At 39.6% G+C, this 16,186-nt stretch overlaps 1 protein-coding gene across 1 annotated transcript in view; it reads left to right on the top strand.

Annotated features, from left to right (window-relative positions):
• The window catches only part of LOC130921074 (4-hydroxy-2-oxoglutarate aldolase, mitochondrial-like), a 33,169-nt gene extending 23,394 nt beyond the window's left edge, over window positions 1–9,775 (top strand). The window contains exons 6-7 of the mRNA XM_057844718.1: window positions 2,474–2,607; window positions 7,528–9,775. Of these exons, the coding sequence (XP_057700701.1) occupies window positions 2,474–2,607; window positions 7,528–7,677 (284 nt within the window). The 3' untranslated portion in view covers window positions 7,678–9,775. The remainder of the gene's footprint in view (window positions 1–2,473; window positions 2,608–7,527) is intronic.
• The last annotated feature ends 6,411 nt before the right edge of the window (window positions 9,776–16,186 follow it).

Genomic DNA, 16,186 nt, shown 5'->3' with positions numbered 1-16,186 from the left:
GTAGACATGTGCCGGTTACCGGTTTCACGGTTTACCGTGGTGTGAAAACGTCGCGGTTTCAAAACCACTAAAATTTTCCGTCATACCTTTGTACGGTATTCGATATTTTTCATGTGCCAAAATGCAGCCGAAGTGGCTTGGTGCGGCACCGCTCACCCCTTGTTGCCGTGAGTGTCACTAAACAGCCAGCAAACCCAAAAACAAATCCTCCAAACACAAGGCGTACTTTTCTTCAATTTATTGAGCTCTCAAATCGTGGTGAAATATATAAATAAATACATTTAAAACGTTGTACAATTGTATTTTTCCACATGTGATTAGGTTCAACAGGATAGCAGTAGCGCCATTAAAAAGTTCGCCAAAAACAAAACACAAAAACACTTTCAAATTCAATATACAAACTAAAACTTACAAAGACGAATGTTAGCCTAGGCTAAACTGGGAGAGCAGCTTCTTTTATGTCTCACAGCCGCTGAGTGAGAGAAAAGCTTGAATGAAGGGGGGAAAGAAAAAGAATCGCGTCAATTTATTTATTTATTTTTTTAGATGAAACCTTTCCTCAACAATATTTACATTTTAACTAATTTATAAAACTAACTCATACATTTTTAACTAACTTATTAACTTATGAATTCTTTGTTCTTTTTAACACAAAGGCATGGCATCATGTAGACTAGAGTTGACACAGTGGCTGAAAATGGCGAAACTTCACTTGAGCTTCCCCCCTCAAAAAAAAGTCATACAGTATATATTTTTAATTTTATTTAGAAGTGTTTTTACTTTATATAGCAATTATTTTGTTCTTACTCTAATATTGAGCAACTTGAGCTGTGGCTGTGGGTATAGTCTAGGTTCTATTTATTTTAATTTTATATAATATTTGTTATTTTTTGTTAATTTATTTATTTTCACATTATATTCATGTTCCAATTTGCAAATATGTTTTGAAAAAATCCTGTTCAATGGATTAAAAATTGTTTTTTTTAAACCCATACATCTCAAAATTTTGGAGCTATAATTGCAATACCGTGATACCGTGAAACCGCGGTATTTTTGCTCACGGTTATCGTACCGTGAAAATCTCATACCGGCACATGCCTAGTAGGCTGTTGTGAACCTTCCAAGCGAACCTAATTAACTTTTTATCTAAAATACTCCTAAATCGGCAAAATCTTGACTTGAATCTATCTTCAAAACAGTTTTAAAACTTTCACATGTCGAAAGTACACAGAAGGGAAATTAGGGAATCATGGGAGCAATTTTAACAACTTTAACAGTTGATTCGCAAAATTAAATGAATTGAATGTAGTTTAAAGCTGCTGATACAGAATGGGGACTTGAGTATTTTATTTACTGTTTTAAAATCTGAACTTGATACTGAAATAGTCGTTTATTTAAACCTGAGAGGCTTTTTATACAATTATTGTAACTAATGCACGAAACATTAAAAGCATCTAATAGCTTGGGGGGTTTGTGGGATTTTCCACTGAGGTTGTGTGTTTTGCTTTTTTAAGACAGTTTATAATATTATTTGCACGTTTTACTGACTGGCTATGCCATTTCTGTTTGTTATTTATAATGTTTTGTGTTTGTCACTGAATAAACAGGTCGGTTTCTTGTTACCAACCGTTGTGCGTTATTCAAACTCACCTAATTCAGCTGGCTAGTTGTTATCAAGAGTACTAAAACTCTTTTCACCATGAGTCTGACAACTAAGTAAGGAGGCTAAATAACTTTAAACTTACACATGCTCAGATACGCCGGTATCGGTATCGGCCAGTATCGGTATCGGATCGGAAGTGCAAAACAATATCGGTATCGGATCTGAAGTGCAAAAGCCTGAAACGGGACATCCCTAAAATGAGGATCTTAGTACAACAAAAGAACAATCAGCTAACTTGCAAAGCAAAAGTCCGCTAGCTTACAGGCCATAAAATGGTAACTGTTTTTTGTTGTTTTTTTTTATACAATGCTCTTAAAAAATGGTTAAAAAAAATATTCCTACAAAAACGGCTAAATATACCTATAAACTAAATTACGAATGCATTATTAAAAAAATAGAAAATAAAAAATAGCTCAAACTAAAACTTATGTTGGTCTTAACAGGGAGCAGCTAGATTCAGCCATGTAAAATGAGTTGTGTCATATTCGCTGTCGCCACTAGAGGGCAGTGTATCCACCCAAATCAATAAAACTAAATGCAAACACTTTCAAAACAAACCATTCCAACGCCACTTCAATTAAGCGACTACTGGAAACAGCAAAATTTTATTCGAATCTTTGTTCTTATCGAATTACTCGAGTTAATCGATTAATCGTTGCAGCTCTGCAGTATATACAGTTATGTTTTTTTGTTTGGGTGTAAGAATTGCCTGACATATACGTATGTATCCCACTCTCAATTAGTGAGAGTTGAGAACCCTGTAAGGATGCTTCAGGTTCAAATGTGTACTTGTAATTGATCATTTTTCAGGTGCGGTGGGTGGAGTCTGCGCGTTGGCTAACGTTCTGGGTGAGCCGGTGTGTAATTTGGAGCGTTTGTGCATATCGGGTCGCTGGGATGAAGCCCGGGAGCTGCAGCAGCGACTCATTGAACCCAATGCTGCTGTGAGGACGCACTATTTCACACCATCAAGTCACAAAAATAATTGCTGGATTGTTGTTTTGCTTTCGTTTGGTGTTGACTCATATGACTTGACTTGGCATAATTAACATTTTAATTTGATGGGTTTTCATGTTTAATATGATTTTTTTCTTTTAGTTTAAGTTTTTAGTTTTTAAGTTTTAGTCTTGAAACTATATATTATATCATAACTTGATCAATTTTACAAATCCTGATGCCACATTATAAATTGATAAATTTAACGTCACAACACGATCAATTTTACATATGATAAATGTGTTTTTTTTAAAGAGAGATTTCATGTTATGTTAAATAGGTCATATTATAATTTAGCTTTTGAGGTCATTGTTGTTTTTGGCAGCCAATTTCATTTTCATCTTAGTCTTTTGGACGAAAATACTTATTCGTCTCAGTCGTATTTTAGTGATTGTGCCACAGTCACTGCGGGCTAAAATGGTTGCGCAACTGCATGCAGGTCACAGTGGTATTGTTAAAATGAAAGAAATGGCGAGAAGTTATTTTTGGTGGCCAGGATTAGATAATCGGATCGAAGAGACGGTAAAAAATTGTCCATCTTCCCAGAAGATTCGCAACAATCCACCTGCAGCCCCACTTCATCCTTGGGATTTTCCTCAGGACCCTTGGCATCGCATTCATATTGACTTTGCGGGATCTTTCGAAATTCGAATGTTTCTGGTTGCTATTGATGCCCATAGTAAGTGGCCAGAGGTAGCTATCATGAAATCAACCACATCGGAAAAGACAATTGAGAATTTAAGAGAGATGTTTAGTCATTTTGGAGCCCCTGCACAACTCATTTCAGACAAGGGGCCCTAATTTGTGTCAAAAGAAATGGTTGAATTCCTGCAAGCCAATGGGGTTCAACACATCAAATCGGCTCCCTATCACCCGGGAACCAACGGCTTGGCAGAGAGGTTTGTGCAAACCCTCAAACATGCTCTCAAAGCATCACAAGGGAACTCACCTGGATGCCACGAACTGTATTTAAAATGTTTTCCAAGAATTTAAGAAGACACCGAGTCACCGCTATAGATGCTAATGCTAACGCTATGCTAACACTACAAATTTAGTGTGTGATGATCACTCAGCACAGACCTTTAAAAGCTAAAGCAACTTGGCATATCTAGCCAAGATAAGAAAACAAAACTTACTGTAGGCTCCACAATGAAAAGCCCTTCAATCGGACTCTATACTCTTCCTTCTTCCTCGTACCCGCGAGACAGCGGGAAAGAAAAACTCTCTAGCAGCTCCTCAGGTTCGTTCTTTAATCCAACAAAATCAATCTAAACGGCCTGACATCAAAATTACAAAAAAAGAGCAACTGAGAGATCGATAGAAAGAATGTGGAAGAACGTAGATCAAAAAATTATCAGAGCTTTATCCTAAATACTTCATGCCGTCACGCCGACTCACTCGTCCAAAACAGCCCTCGCTGCCCATTTATATCGTACGACATTACGTCACAAGCCCGTCCCACTAAACCCGAATAAACAAATAACAATTCTGTCTTGTATAACCAAATAACAATTATCGACTTGTTTTACAGAACCAAATAAATTATTTACAATTAACATGAATAATTATCTAAACATTATTTAGGCACTTACACTTACCCAGCAGCACATAACACATATGTATGTTTCACAAAAGGAGCCTGGAATGGGCACAGGTTTTAAGCGTGTGTGTGAGGTGGGGGGGGGGCGCAGCACGTCACATGAGTGACATGACCAAACACTGCGAAATGCCTGCTAACTTCACAAAATATCACACATTGTCAATTTATGACGGAAACGATCGTCAGACGACAAGTGGCATCCATCTTGTTTTAGTCTCCCAAGACACGTTTTCAGCGCGTCATTGTGACATCATCGTCATGAAAAGAATTGTTTGATGACGAAATATTTTCGTTGGCGTCATCGTTGACGAAAACAACACTGTTGGAGGTGATATTTTTAAAATTTTTCACCTGTCCTGTTCAGCTGCTTAAACACATAGACTGAGAATCTGAGTGTCCCTATCAGGGGTCGCATTAACCGAATATTTTCCGTCGTTGACCGGTTTTTTAAAACGGTGACGGAAAAAACTGAAGTCCGTCCGTCATTTTGACAGATTGCAATTCACACCCCAGACCACAGGGTGGCGAGTGAGCATATTAATTAGCTATTGTCTCTCTTAATGCATGACGTCGTTGGCTATTCTGTCAGAATATTGTAGCGTCACCGGGGTCTGGCGGCGGCACCGTGATTGACACATCAACGCGAGGTTTTTATTGGTGCACCCGGTGTGCCAGCGCGTCATCCAATTGGTGTACTAGATTGCCGCCTGTGTATAGACCCCAATCACATGACGTCACAACTCCGCCCCCCTGACTGGAGCCGCCATATTGTGTGTCAGCTAGTCCTGTTTACACATTACTGCTACGTACATGCCTCCTATTACGGCGTGTTTTTCTGCTCGTTAACATTAATAATCAAAATGGTGAAGGCGTGCGTGGCGGTTGGTTGCAGTAACAGAGAAGATAGACGGAGAGACTTGAAGTTCTACCGTATTCTGAGAGACCCGAAGAGGAGAGCGAGATGGACTGCTGTAATTCGACAAGAAATCTGGGCACCAAACGATCACCACAGACTATGTAGTAGTCATTTTATATCTGGTAAGATGCATTTAATATATATTTAGAAGATTTTGGGCTGACAACCACAATTAAGATCATTGTGTGACGTTGGTGATTGGGGTCTATATAGTTGCCTCTTTTTCTTTGGGGGCAGAGTTGTTGTTTTGTTGGTGTTGTTGGCGGTAAGCAGAGTAAAAAGAGGGAGAAAAATACCATGACTTCCGTGTCTAATTTTTCGCCGCCAAGCAAGCGTTACAATATTAATTAAAAATGAATGAAAATTAAATACTATTGAATATGTCATCATTTTAAAAATTTAAGTGACGGGTAAAAATAGATTATGACCGGATTTTTATGACCCTGTCAGTCAAAATGACAGACAACGAAAATGTCTAGCGCAACCTCTGGTCCCTATAAACTGAAGTTTTAATGTGGCACATGGGAGTTTGAAATTCTGTACTCCCATTATGGTTGATCATTTTAAATTCATAACATGAAAACTGACATTGTGATGTGATGAGGTTTATGTCTTAATGTGATTATTTTCACATAATAAGATGATAAATTTGATAAGCAAATTCTTCTGGCTCAGGTTACAGGTGTAGACTTATACAGTGGGGCAAATAAAGTATTTAGTCAACCACCAATTGTGCAAGTTCTCCTACTTGAAAAGATGTTGTCAAAAAGTTGTCAAAATGGGTAAACCTCAACCATGAGAGAATGTGAAAAAAAAAACAAAAAAAACAGAAAATCACATTGTTTGATTTTTAAAGAATTTATTTCCAAATTAGAGTGGAAAATAAGTTTTTGGTCACCTATAAACAAGATTTCTGGCTGTCAAAGAGGTCTAACTTCTTCTAACGAGGTCTAACGAGGCTCCACTCGTTATCTGTATTAATGGCACCTGTTTGAACTTATTGGTATAAAAGACACCTGTCCACAACCTCAGTCATTCACACTCCAAACTCCACTATGGCCAGAACCAAAGAGCTGACGAAGGACACCAGAGACAAAATTGTAGACCTGCACCAAGCTGGGAAGACTGAATCTGCAATAGGTAAAACGCTTGGTGTAAAGAAATCAACTGTGGGAGCAATTTTTAGAAAATGGAAGACATACAAGACCACTGATAATCTCCCTCAATCTGGGGCTCCGTGCAAGATCTCACCCCGTGACGTCATAACATAACAAGAACGGTGAGCAAAAATCCCAGAACCACACGGGGAACCTAGTGAATGACCTGCAGAGAGCTGGGACCACAGTTTACTATCAGTAACACAATGCGCCAGCAGGGACTCAAATCCTGTACTGCCAGACGTGTCCCCCTGCTGAAGCCAGTACACGTCCAGGCCCGTCTGCGGTTCGCTAGAGAGCATTTGGATGATCCAGAAGAGGAATGGGAGAATGGTTTATGGTCAGATGAAACCAAAATAGAACTTTTTGGTAAAAACACAGGTTCTCGTGTTTGGAGGAGAAAGAATACTGAATTGCATCCGAAGACCACCATACCCACTGTGAAGCATAGGGGGTGGAAACATCATGCTTTGGGGCTGTTTTTCTGCAAAGGGACCAGGACGACTGATTTGTTTAAAGGAAAGAATGAATGTGGCATGACAATGATCCCAAACACACAGCCAGGGCAACAAAGGAGTGGCTCCCTAAGAAGCATTTCAAGGTCTTGGAGTGGCCTAGACAGTCTCCAGATCTCAACCTCATAGAAAATCTGTGGAGGGAGTTGAAACTCGGTGTTGCCCAACGACAGCCTCAAAACATCACTGCTCTAGAGGAGATCTGCATGGAGGAATGGGCCAAAATACCAGCAACACTGTGTGAAAAGCTTGTGAAGATTTACAGAAAACGTTTGGCCTCCGTAATTGCCAACAAAGGGTACATAACAAAGTATTGAGATGCACTTTTGGTATTGACCAAATACTTATTTTCCACCATGATTTGCAAATAAATTCTTTAAAAATCAAACAATGTGATTTTCTGTTTTTTTCCCCCCACATTCTGTCTCTCATGGTTGAGGTTTACCCATGTTGACAATTACAGGCCTCTCTAATATTTTCAAGTGGGAGAACTTGCACAATTAGTGGTTGACTAAATACTTATTTGCCCCACTGTAGAAGTACAGTTTGAGTGTCCTCTTTACTTGCCTCATATAATTATTTTATTATATTTTAGAATGAAATTGTAGTTACATGGCTTGTAACTCGCTACTTGTTTAAGTGAGACTTACTTTTGATTTAGTCTCACGTGTGTCGTCTAGGTAACTAGAAAGCTGGGTGTGCCCGCCCTCAAGCAGGCCATGGAGTGGTTCGGCTTCCACGGTGGCGTGTGTCGTTCGCCTCTTCGACCGCTTGACCAGGAGCAGACGCAACAACTCAGACGAGACTTCGCCTCCAACGGATGGCTCTGAATGTGCACGGGTGTGTTTATTTAATGCATAAGCACATTTAAATTCATACATATCTCTAAATATTTTGAAAATAGATATTTTAGCATTAATTTTAATTGCGAATATTAAGTTTTTTAATCCAATAGTTCATATTTCCTAAACCAACTTGTATTAATTGGCAATCAAAAATATTTGAAAGCATTTACTTTGATGAACCATGTTAAGTACTCCCAGCCAATCAGAGACCACAATTATATATTTAAAATGTAAATGTTACTTTTTTTTTTTTTTTTTAAAAAAAGGTTTTTGATTGTATTGATTGTGTCTATTTTATTTCAGTTTTTTATATTTATGATGTGATTGTTTTGGGATTTAAAAATGAATGTAGTACCGCATAGAACATGTGCGTCAAACTAATTTTTGTTACGGGCCATATCGTTATGGTTTCAGATGGATATTATGACTGGATACATATAGATGAAGGAATGGATTATTGCTAATCCAAAAATAATAATAATTGGTTTTGTGATTTGAAGCCACTAAATACTTTGTTCGACAACTATTAAATTTTATAAGCGGGATTGGTAACTCACCTCTTAAAGCAACATTTGATAACTTTTCAGTTTTGGTCGATTTTAGCAACGTCGGTGGACAAAAGCGGTAGTGTTTTGCCTTGCTGAAAACTGCATTTCCAATGAGGACCAGTGCTGGTCACCTGCTAATGGATTAAACGACATTTCTGTTTCCATCGGCTGTAAAGGATGAATAATAATGAGGTAATGAATCCAGTTGTGGCTAAACAATAGCATACAATGGTTAGCAACCGTGTGGCTAACCACCTCCCTACCCGAACTTATCAGTGTTGGTTGGGGGGGGACCCCACGCCAGCGAGTGAAAGCCGGGCCAATGTTTATTCTTGAGTGTCCTTTTATCCTTTTTTTTCCTCCTCAGACAAAACTTTTTGCCTCTTTCGTTGCTCTGCCATCTTTGCAGATTTCGTGCGAAAGCGTTCGCATCGACACCTGCCTTTATAATGAATGGGAAAAGGGGGAAGTCACGTATGCCGTAAAGCAGTCAGCACATTTGTAGTTTTTTTGTGTGGCAGAGTTCCTGCCACCCTCCTCAAAGTTAATGAATGCCGGTGAAAGAGATACAAAGCTCCTCAAGATATAAGAGAGGTATAATTCAACTAGTTGTCAGTCGACATATCATTACAAATAGGGTTGTTCTGATCATGTTTTTTTGCTCCCGATCCGATCGTTTTGAGTATCTGCCGATCCCGATATTTCCCTATCTAATTGCTTTTTTTTTTTTGCTCCCGATTCAATTCCAATCATTCCTGATAATTTTTCCCGATCATATACATTTTGGCAATGCATTAAGAAAAAAATGAATAAAACCCGGACGAATATATACATTCAACATACAGCACAGAAGTACTGTATTTGTTTATTATGACAATAAATCCTCAAGATGGCATTTACATTATTAACATTCTTTCTGTGAGAGGGATCCACGGATAGAAAGACTTGTAATTCTTAAAGGATAAATGTGACTTTGTATATTGTGACTAAATATTGTCATCTAGTGTATTTGTTGAGCTTTCAGTAAATGATACTGCAGCCATTCAACCCAAATGCATGATGGGAAGTGCAACCATGACTGTGCGTAGGGGCACCAATTAATATATCTTCTCTGCGTTGGGAAAGAGCATAGGGTGTTAAGAAAATGATCAAGTACAACCTTTCTTCCCCACATTACCTCCCACATTAATTTTAATTAATGAGAGAGGGAATGTAAGGCTTTAGTCAAAAAGAAAAAGGCTCCAAAGGCTGTCAAAATTCTCTCTACTCATTATACGCTGCGTTTAGCTCTATATATTGGTAAAACGGCGCCTTTATAGCTTGAACGCGACAATGCGTGAGTGGGTCGTGCAGTGCATGCGTTAATTATTTAACGTGATTAAAAAAATAATTACCGCCGTTAACGCAATAAATTTGATAGCCCTACTTTAAGCCAAAACTACTCTGGATGAGTGTAAGACATTCTGTCTGTAACGTTATATACAATTAGAAAACGATTTAAATTAAAAAAATATACAGTTGGGAGAACAAGTATTTGATACAGTGCCGATTTTGCTGGTTTTCCCACTTGCAAAGCATGTAGAGGTCTGTAATTTGTATCATAAGTTCTCTTCAACTGTGAGGGACGGAATCTAATACAAAAACCCAAAAAATCACGGCGTATGATTTTTAAATAATAAATTTGCATTTAATTGCATGAAAGAAGTATTTGATACATCACAAAAATCGAACTTAATATTTGGTACAGAAACCTTTGTTTGCTATTACAGATACCAAACGTTTCCTGTAGTCCTTGACAAGGTTTGCACACACTGCAGCAGGGATTTTGGCCCACTCCACCATGTAGATCTTCTCCAGAGCCTTTCAACTCCCTCCATAGATTTTCTATCGGGTTCAGATCTGGTGACTGGCTAGGCCACTCCAGGACCTTAAGATGCTTCTTACGGAGCCACTCTTTAGTTGCCTTGGCTGTGTGCTTTGGGTCGTTGTCATGCTGGAAGACCCAGCCACGACCCATCTTCAGGGCTCTCACTGAAGGAAGGAGGTTGTCAGCCACAATCTGGTGATACATAGCCCCATCCATCCTCCCCTCAATACGGTGCAGTCGTCCTGTACCCTTGGCAGAGAAGCAGCCCCAAAAAATGGTGTTTCCTCCTCCATTTTCACGGTTGGGATGGTGTTCTTGGGGTTGTACTCATCCTTCTTTTTCCTCCAAACACGACGAGCTGAGTTTAGACCAAAAAGTTGAATTTTGGTCTCATCCGACCACATGACCTTCTCCCATTGCTCCTCTGGATCATCCAGATGGTCAGTGGCAAACTTCAGACGTGTCTGGACATGCACTGGCTTCAGCAGCGGGACCTTGCGTGCGGTGTAGGATTTTAATCCATGACGGCGTAATGTGTTTCCGATGGTTTTCTTCGAGACTGTGGTTCCAGCTCTCTTCAGGTCATTGACCAGGTCCTGCCGTGTAGTTCTGGGCTGATCCCTCACCTTCCTTATGATCAGTGATGCCCCACGAGGTGAGATCTTGCATGGAGCCCCAGAACGAGGCAGATTGACCGTCAACTTTAAATTCTTCCATTTTCTAATAATCGCTCCAACAGTTGTTACCTTCTCACCAAGCTGCTTGCTTATTTTCCTGTAGCCCATCCCAGCCTTGTGCAGGTCTATTATTTTATCCCTGATGTCCTTACACAGCTCTTTGATCTTGGCCATTATGGAGAGGTTGGAGTTTGTTTGTTTGAGCATGTGAACAGGTGTCACTTATACAGGTAACAAGTTCAAACAGGTGCAGTTACTTCCGGTAATGAGTGGAGAACAGGAGGGTTTTTAAAAAAAAAACTATGAGCCGAAATATTTACTTGTTGGTAATGTATCAAATACTTATTTCATGCAGTTAAATACAAATTCATTATTTAAAAATTATACAATGTGATTTTCTGGATTTTTGTATTAGATTCCATCCCTCACAGTTGAAGAGAACTTATGATACAAATTACAGACCTCTAGATGGCTTGCAAGTGGGAAAACCAGCAAAATCGGCAGTGTATCAAATACTTGTTCTCCCCACTGTATATATATATAAAAAAGGCATGTCTGATATTTTTTTGCCGATTCCGATACTTTGAAAATGACGTGATCGGACCCGATCGATCGAAACATCTTTAATTACAAATGTTATGAAAATATTTTATAAAGGTGAAAAAGTTACCTAGTGTTGCTTTAATATCATTTAGTCACTTTTATTGTGCTGCTTTGTTTTAATTTTTTAAAATTGTGTTTTTAATCCTGTTTACAGAAAATTTTCTTTTTAACTATTGTTTTTTTGAAGTACACTGTCCTTGGGTTCGGAAGTCGTTTCCACATTTAATGTATTATTATTAACAGGGGTGCACATAAGTGGTCCGCATGTGCGCATGCGTACTGGATGTATACAAACGCGCTGGCCCTCAACGGCTTCCATACGCTTTTGCGTACCGATGGCTGACCACTGTATTTGCGGCGGACACGAGATAATCACTTCTCAAAATGTCTGAGGCAGGCCCCAATGAGTAATTATTTCCGTGTTCCCCCACCCCCGTCAAAGGACAGACAGACGACAAAGACGTCACCGGAGCTACCGAAAAAAGGACTTTTGCTGAAAAGTGGCTGCAGGAGGTACCATGGCTAGAAGCAAATGAAGCTCGCACGGATATGTGGTACAAAATTTTCCGTGAGAATCCCAGTGTCGCTGATAAGAGCAGCGCATTTTATGTAGGGTCAAAGAATTTCAGCCATCCAAACTTTTAAAAGCACGAAAAAAACAGAGCATGTGGCAATTAAGCAAACTATCGATGTCAGGCAGCACCCCACTCGCCCTATGGACAAGTGGCGGAATAAAGTTAATGAAGAGCAGCGCCATGCACTGACAAACGTGTTTTTGCTCGCATTTCACAAAGCTAAACATGCACGTTCAATGAGCTCTTATGAGGAGGAGGACATCCTACTTTTACAAAGGCTTGGAGTTAATGTGGGAGTCGCATAATGCCCTTTATATTGAAATAGTACTGCTTTTATGTTTATTTCTTTACATTTCACTTCAAAGTAATGGCAATTTTGTTGTGCCAGTTGATGTTAATCAGGCATTAATTGTTAATATAATTAATTAAAGGTATTTGGCTCTAACTAAAGCTTGTCATAATTTTATCGCATCAGGCGGGTCGGCTCTCAAGCTCAATGAGAACCAAGTCACATCTCCAGGTCCTCCTCTGAGAACCTGGGCAAAAAAACATGTGCACCCCTGATTATTAATATTTTTAAATGTGAGGACGATCTGCAATTTTGATATTTTGGCAAAAAACAATAAGTTGATGTACATGATTTGCTTTCACCAGCCACACAAACCGGAGCCGAATAAATCAGTTTCCGGTTCAAAACAAGCCAGCCAGCAGCCATATTGCGCGACCTAAGTACACGTGGTTCAGGTTATCTTCAAAACCTTCTCTCGTGCACATATTTAGCTTAATCAATCAGCAGACAGGAAAATTTTGACGTCCGTTCGAATTTGAGTGAAGGTGTGGTAAATAAAAAAATGGCTGACTTTCATACTGCTCATGAATGTGCTTTACAAGCTCACATTCACCCATTCTCACTGCAGTAGGCAGTGTTGCTGCCAAGCCCATTGGGAGCGATTTAAAGTGTAGTGTCTTTAATTGATTGTAGTCTTCGCTTTTTAATATTGATCAGGATTATTTTATAATTATTTTCTAAAAACATTCACGACATATCAAGGAATGTTTTTATCGGTGTTGCATGAAACGACTTTGAAAATGTTATGATTGAATATAAGATGGTAGGATTATTTGAAAAAATGTAATATATCCATTTTTTAAACGAGTGACGACATTATCTGAGACTGGAGGCATCTACATGCTTGAAGAAGAGAGCATCAAAGTGAGATTTCTTCCACCAAATGTTGGATATGCAAATAAGGCTTGGTGTGCAACCCCCCAACCACGAACCTACCACCCCCCAACCCCCATCCCAGCCTCCTTTGCAGTATTTACACATGCACCTCCATCTTCATGCTGGGAGCAAGTGTGTGTGTGTGTGTGTGTGTGAGAGACATGTAGATTAAAATAAAAGCATCAAATTAAAGGAGCCCTACGGGAGAAGTGACATCTTTTCAAGTGCAAATTGAACATGTAAGAGATATATATGTGTATATATATATATATATATATGTGTGTGTGTGTGTATATGTATAAAAAAGTTTGGGCAAACCTGATAATTTTCAATCATTGGGGATGGCTACATCGTTCAGCCACTGTGATCTACAGTGGGGCAAATAAGTATTTAGTCAAGGCCACTAATTGTGCAAGTTCTCCCACTTGAAAACATTAGAGAGGCCTGTAATTGTCAACATGGATAAACCTCAACCATGAGAGACAGAATGTGGAAAAAAAAAAAAAATAATAATCATATTGTCTGATTTTTAAAGAATTTATTTGCAAATCATGGTGGAAAATAAGTATTTGGTCAATACCAAAAGTTCATCTCAATACTTTGTTATGTACCCTTTGTAGGCAATAACGGAGGCCAAACATTTTCTGTAACTCTTCACAAGCTTTTCACACACTGCTGCTGGTATTTTGGCCCATTCCTCCATGCAGATCGCCTTTAGAGCAGTGATGTTTTGGGGCTGTCGTTGGGCAACACGGACTTTCAACTCCCTCCACAGATTTTCTATGGGGTTGAGATCTGGTGACTGGCTATGCCACTCCAGGACCTTAAAATGCTTCTTACGAAGCCACTCATTTGTTGCCTTGGCTGTGTGTTTGGGATCATTGTCATGCTGAAAGACCCAGCCACGTCTCATCTTCAATGCCCTTGCTGATGGAAGGAGATTTTCACTCAAAATCTCTCGATACATGGCCCCATTCATTCTTTCCTTTACACAGATCAGTCGTCCTGGTCCCTTTGCAGAAAAACAGCCCCAAAGCATAATGTTTCCACACCCATGCTTCATAGTGGGTATGGTGTTCTTCGGATGCAGTTCAGTATTCTTTCTCCTCCAAACACGTGTTTCTACCCAAAAGTTCTATTTTGGTTTCATCTGACCATAACACATTCTCCCAGTCCTCTTCTGGATCATCCAAATGCTCTCTAGCGAACCGCAGACGGGCCTGGACGTGTACTTTCTTCAGCAGGGGGACACGTCTGGCAGTGCAGGATTTGAGTCCCTGGCGGCACATTGTGTTACTGATAGTAGCCTTTGTTACTGTGGTCCCAGCTCTCTGTAGGTCATTCACTAGGTCCCCCCGTGTGGTTCTGGGATTTTTGCTCACCGTTCTTGTTATCATTTTGATGCCACGGGGTGAGATCTTGCATGGAGTCCCAGATCGAGGGAGATTATCAGTGGACTTGTATGTCTTCCATTTTCTAATAATTGCTCCCACAGTTGATTTCTTTACACCAAGCGTTTTACCTATTGCAGATTCAGTCTTCCCAGCCTGGTGCAGGTCTACAATTTGGTCTCTGCTGTCCTTCGGCAGCTCTTTGGTCTTGGCCAGAGTGGAGTTTGGAGTGTGACTGACTGAGATTGTGGACAGGTGTCTTTTATAACGATAATGAGTTAAAACAGGTGCCATTAATACAGGTAACGAGTGGACCCTCGTTAGAAGAAGTTAGACCTCTTTGACAGCCAGAAATCTTGCTTGTTTGTAGGTGACCAAATACTTATTTTCCACTCAAATTTGGAAATAAATTCTTTAAAAATCAAACAATGTGCTTTTCTGTTTTTTTTTCTCCACATTCTGTCTCTCATGGTTGAGGTGTACCCATGATGGCAATTACAGGCCTCTTATCTTTTCAAGGAGGAGAACTTGCACAATTGGTGGTTGACTAAATACTTATTTGCCCCACTGTACAAAAAATAATCACTTCTCTTGAATATTGTTCGCAAATCTGTGATAGTAAGCACTTCTCCTTTGCTGAGAAGTTTTGAGGGAACGTGCAATTGGCATGTCAACCAGAGCTGCTGCTCCTGCAGTGAAAGTACATTTCTCTACCGTACGATTCCCAGATTCAGCACGTTCACCTCCAAGATCATTGCCTGAAGATTACATGTTAATTACATGAAAATACAGACGCTGTGGGAAAGCCTGCTCAGGGACAAGATGGGTTCTGCGTACACAGCTGAATGCACTTTGGCCTGCCATTCAAGCATATCAAGCCAACAACAAAAGCGAAAGACCTATGAAAATGGTTGCTGAAGCTGGCAAGAGTGTCATTATCCACAGTGGAACAAGCACTTCACTGAAAAGGGTGAAAAAGCCCTCAAATCTAAAAAGACGCCATCATTCCAAACTAGGATTATTTTGCAAAGGCACACAAGGACAAAAAATGTTCTATTGTTTGTTGAAACCAAAATTGAACCGTTCGGCCATAATGAGCATATTGTTGACAAGCACAAACTCTCCAACGTCTCACTGTGCACGGTGGGAGGCAAAGCAATTAGGTGCACACACAAAACCACACGAAGTCCTTTAGGTAAGTGTGCATGCACGCGTGCGTGTTTATGTGTTTGTGGAAATCTTTCAATCTTTGCGTGGTGCCAAACTGGACATTCCACCTTAATTGTTAAGATTTTGACAACCTATTGCGTGTGTATTCCATATTATTGACGAGCAGTAAGTGTTTGCACAAAGAACATAAGAGCACACTTGTCAGAAATGGGATGTATGTTTTATCCTTCTTTTTCATGCAATCTGTTCAGAAACAACTGTCTAGCTGTAATATTTAAAAAGACCATTTATCATATTGCCTGATCCATACAAGACAAAAGCTAGAATGAGCTCCTCGTGTGTGTCTTTCATCTGCGGAATCAATGCCTCGAGTGTGTCTTGAATTTCTATCTTTGGCCAAACTCGACACTCAGTTAGTTTTTTTTTGCCATTGGGACA

This window comes from Corythoichthys intestinalis, chromosome 8 (assembly GCF_030265065.1).
Source record: "Corythoichthys intestinalis isolate RoL2023-P3 chromosome 8, ASM3026506v1, whole genome shotgun sequence".
NCBI lineage: Eukaryota > Metazoa > Chordata > Actinopteri > Syngnathiformes > Syngnathidae > Corythoichthys > Corythoichthys intestinalis.
Note: the sequence above shows the minus strand (reverse complement) of the source record. Positions and strands in the feature narration are given on the sequence as shown.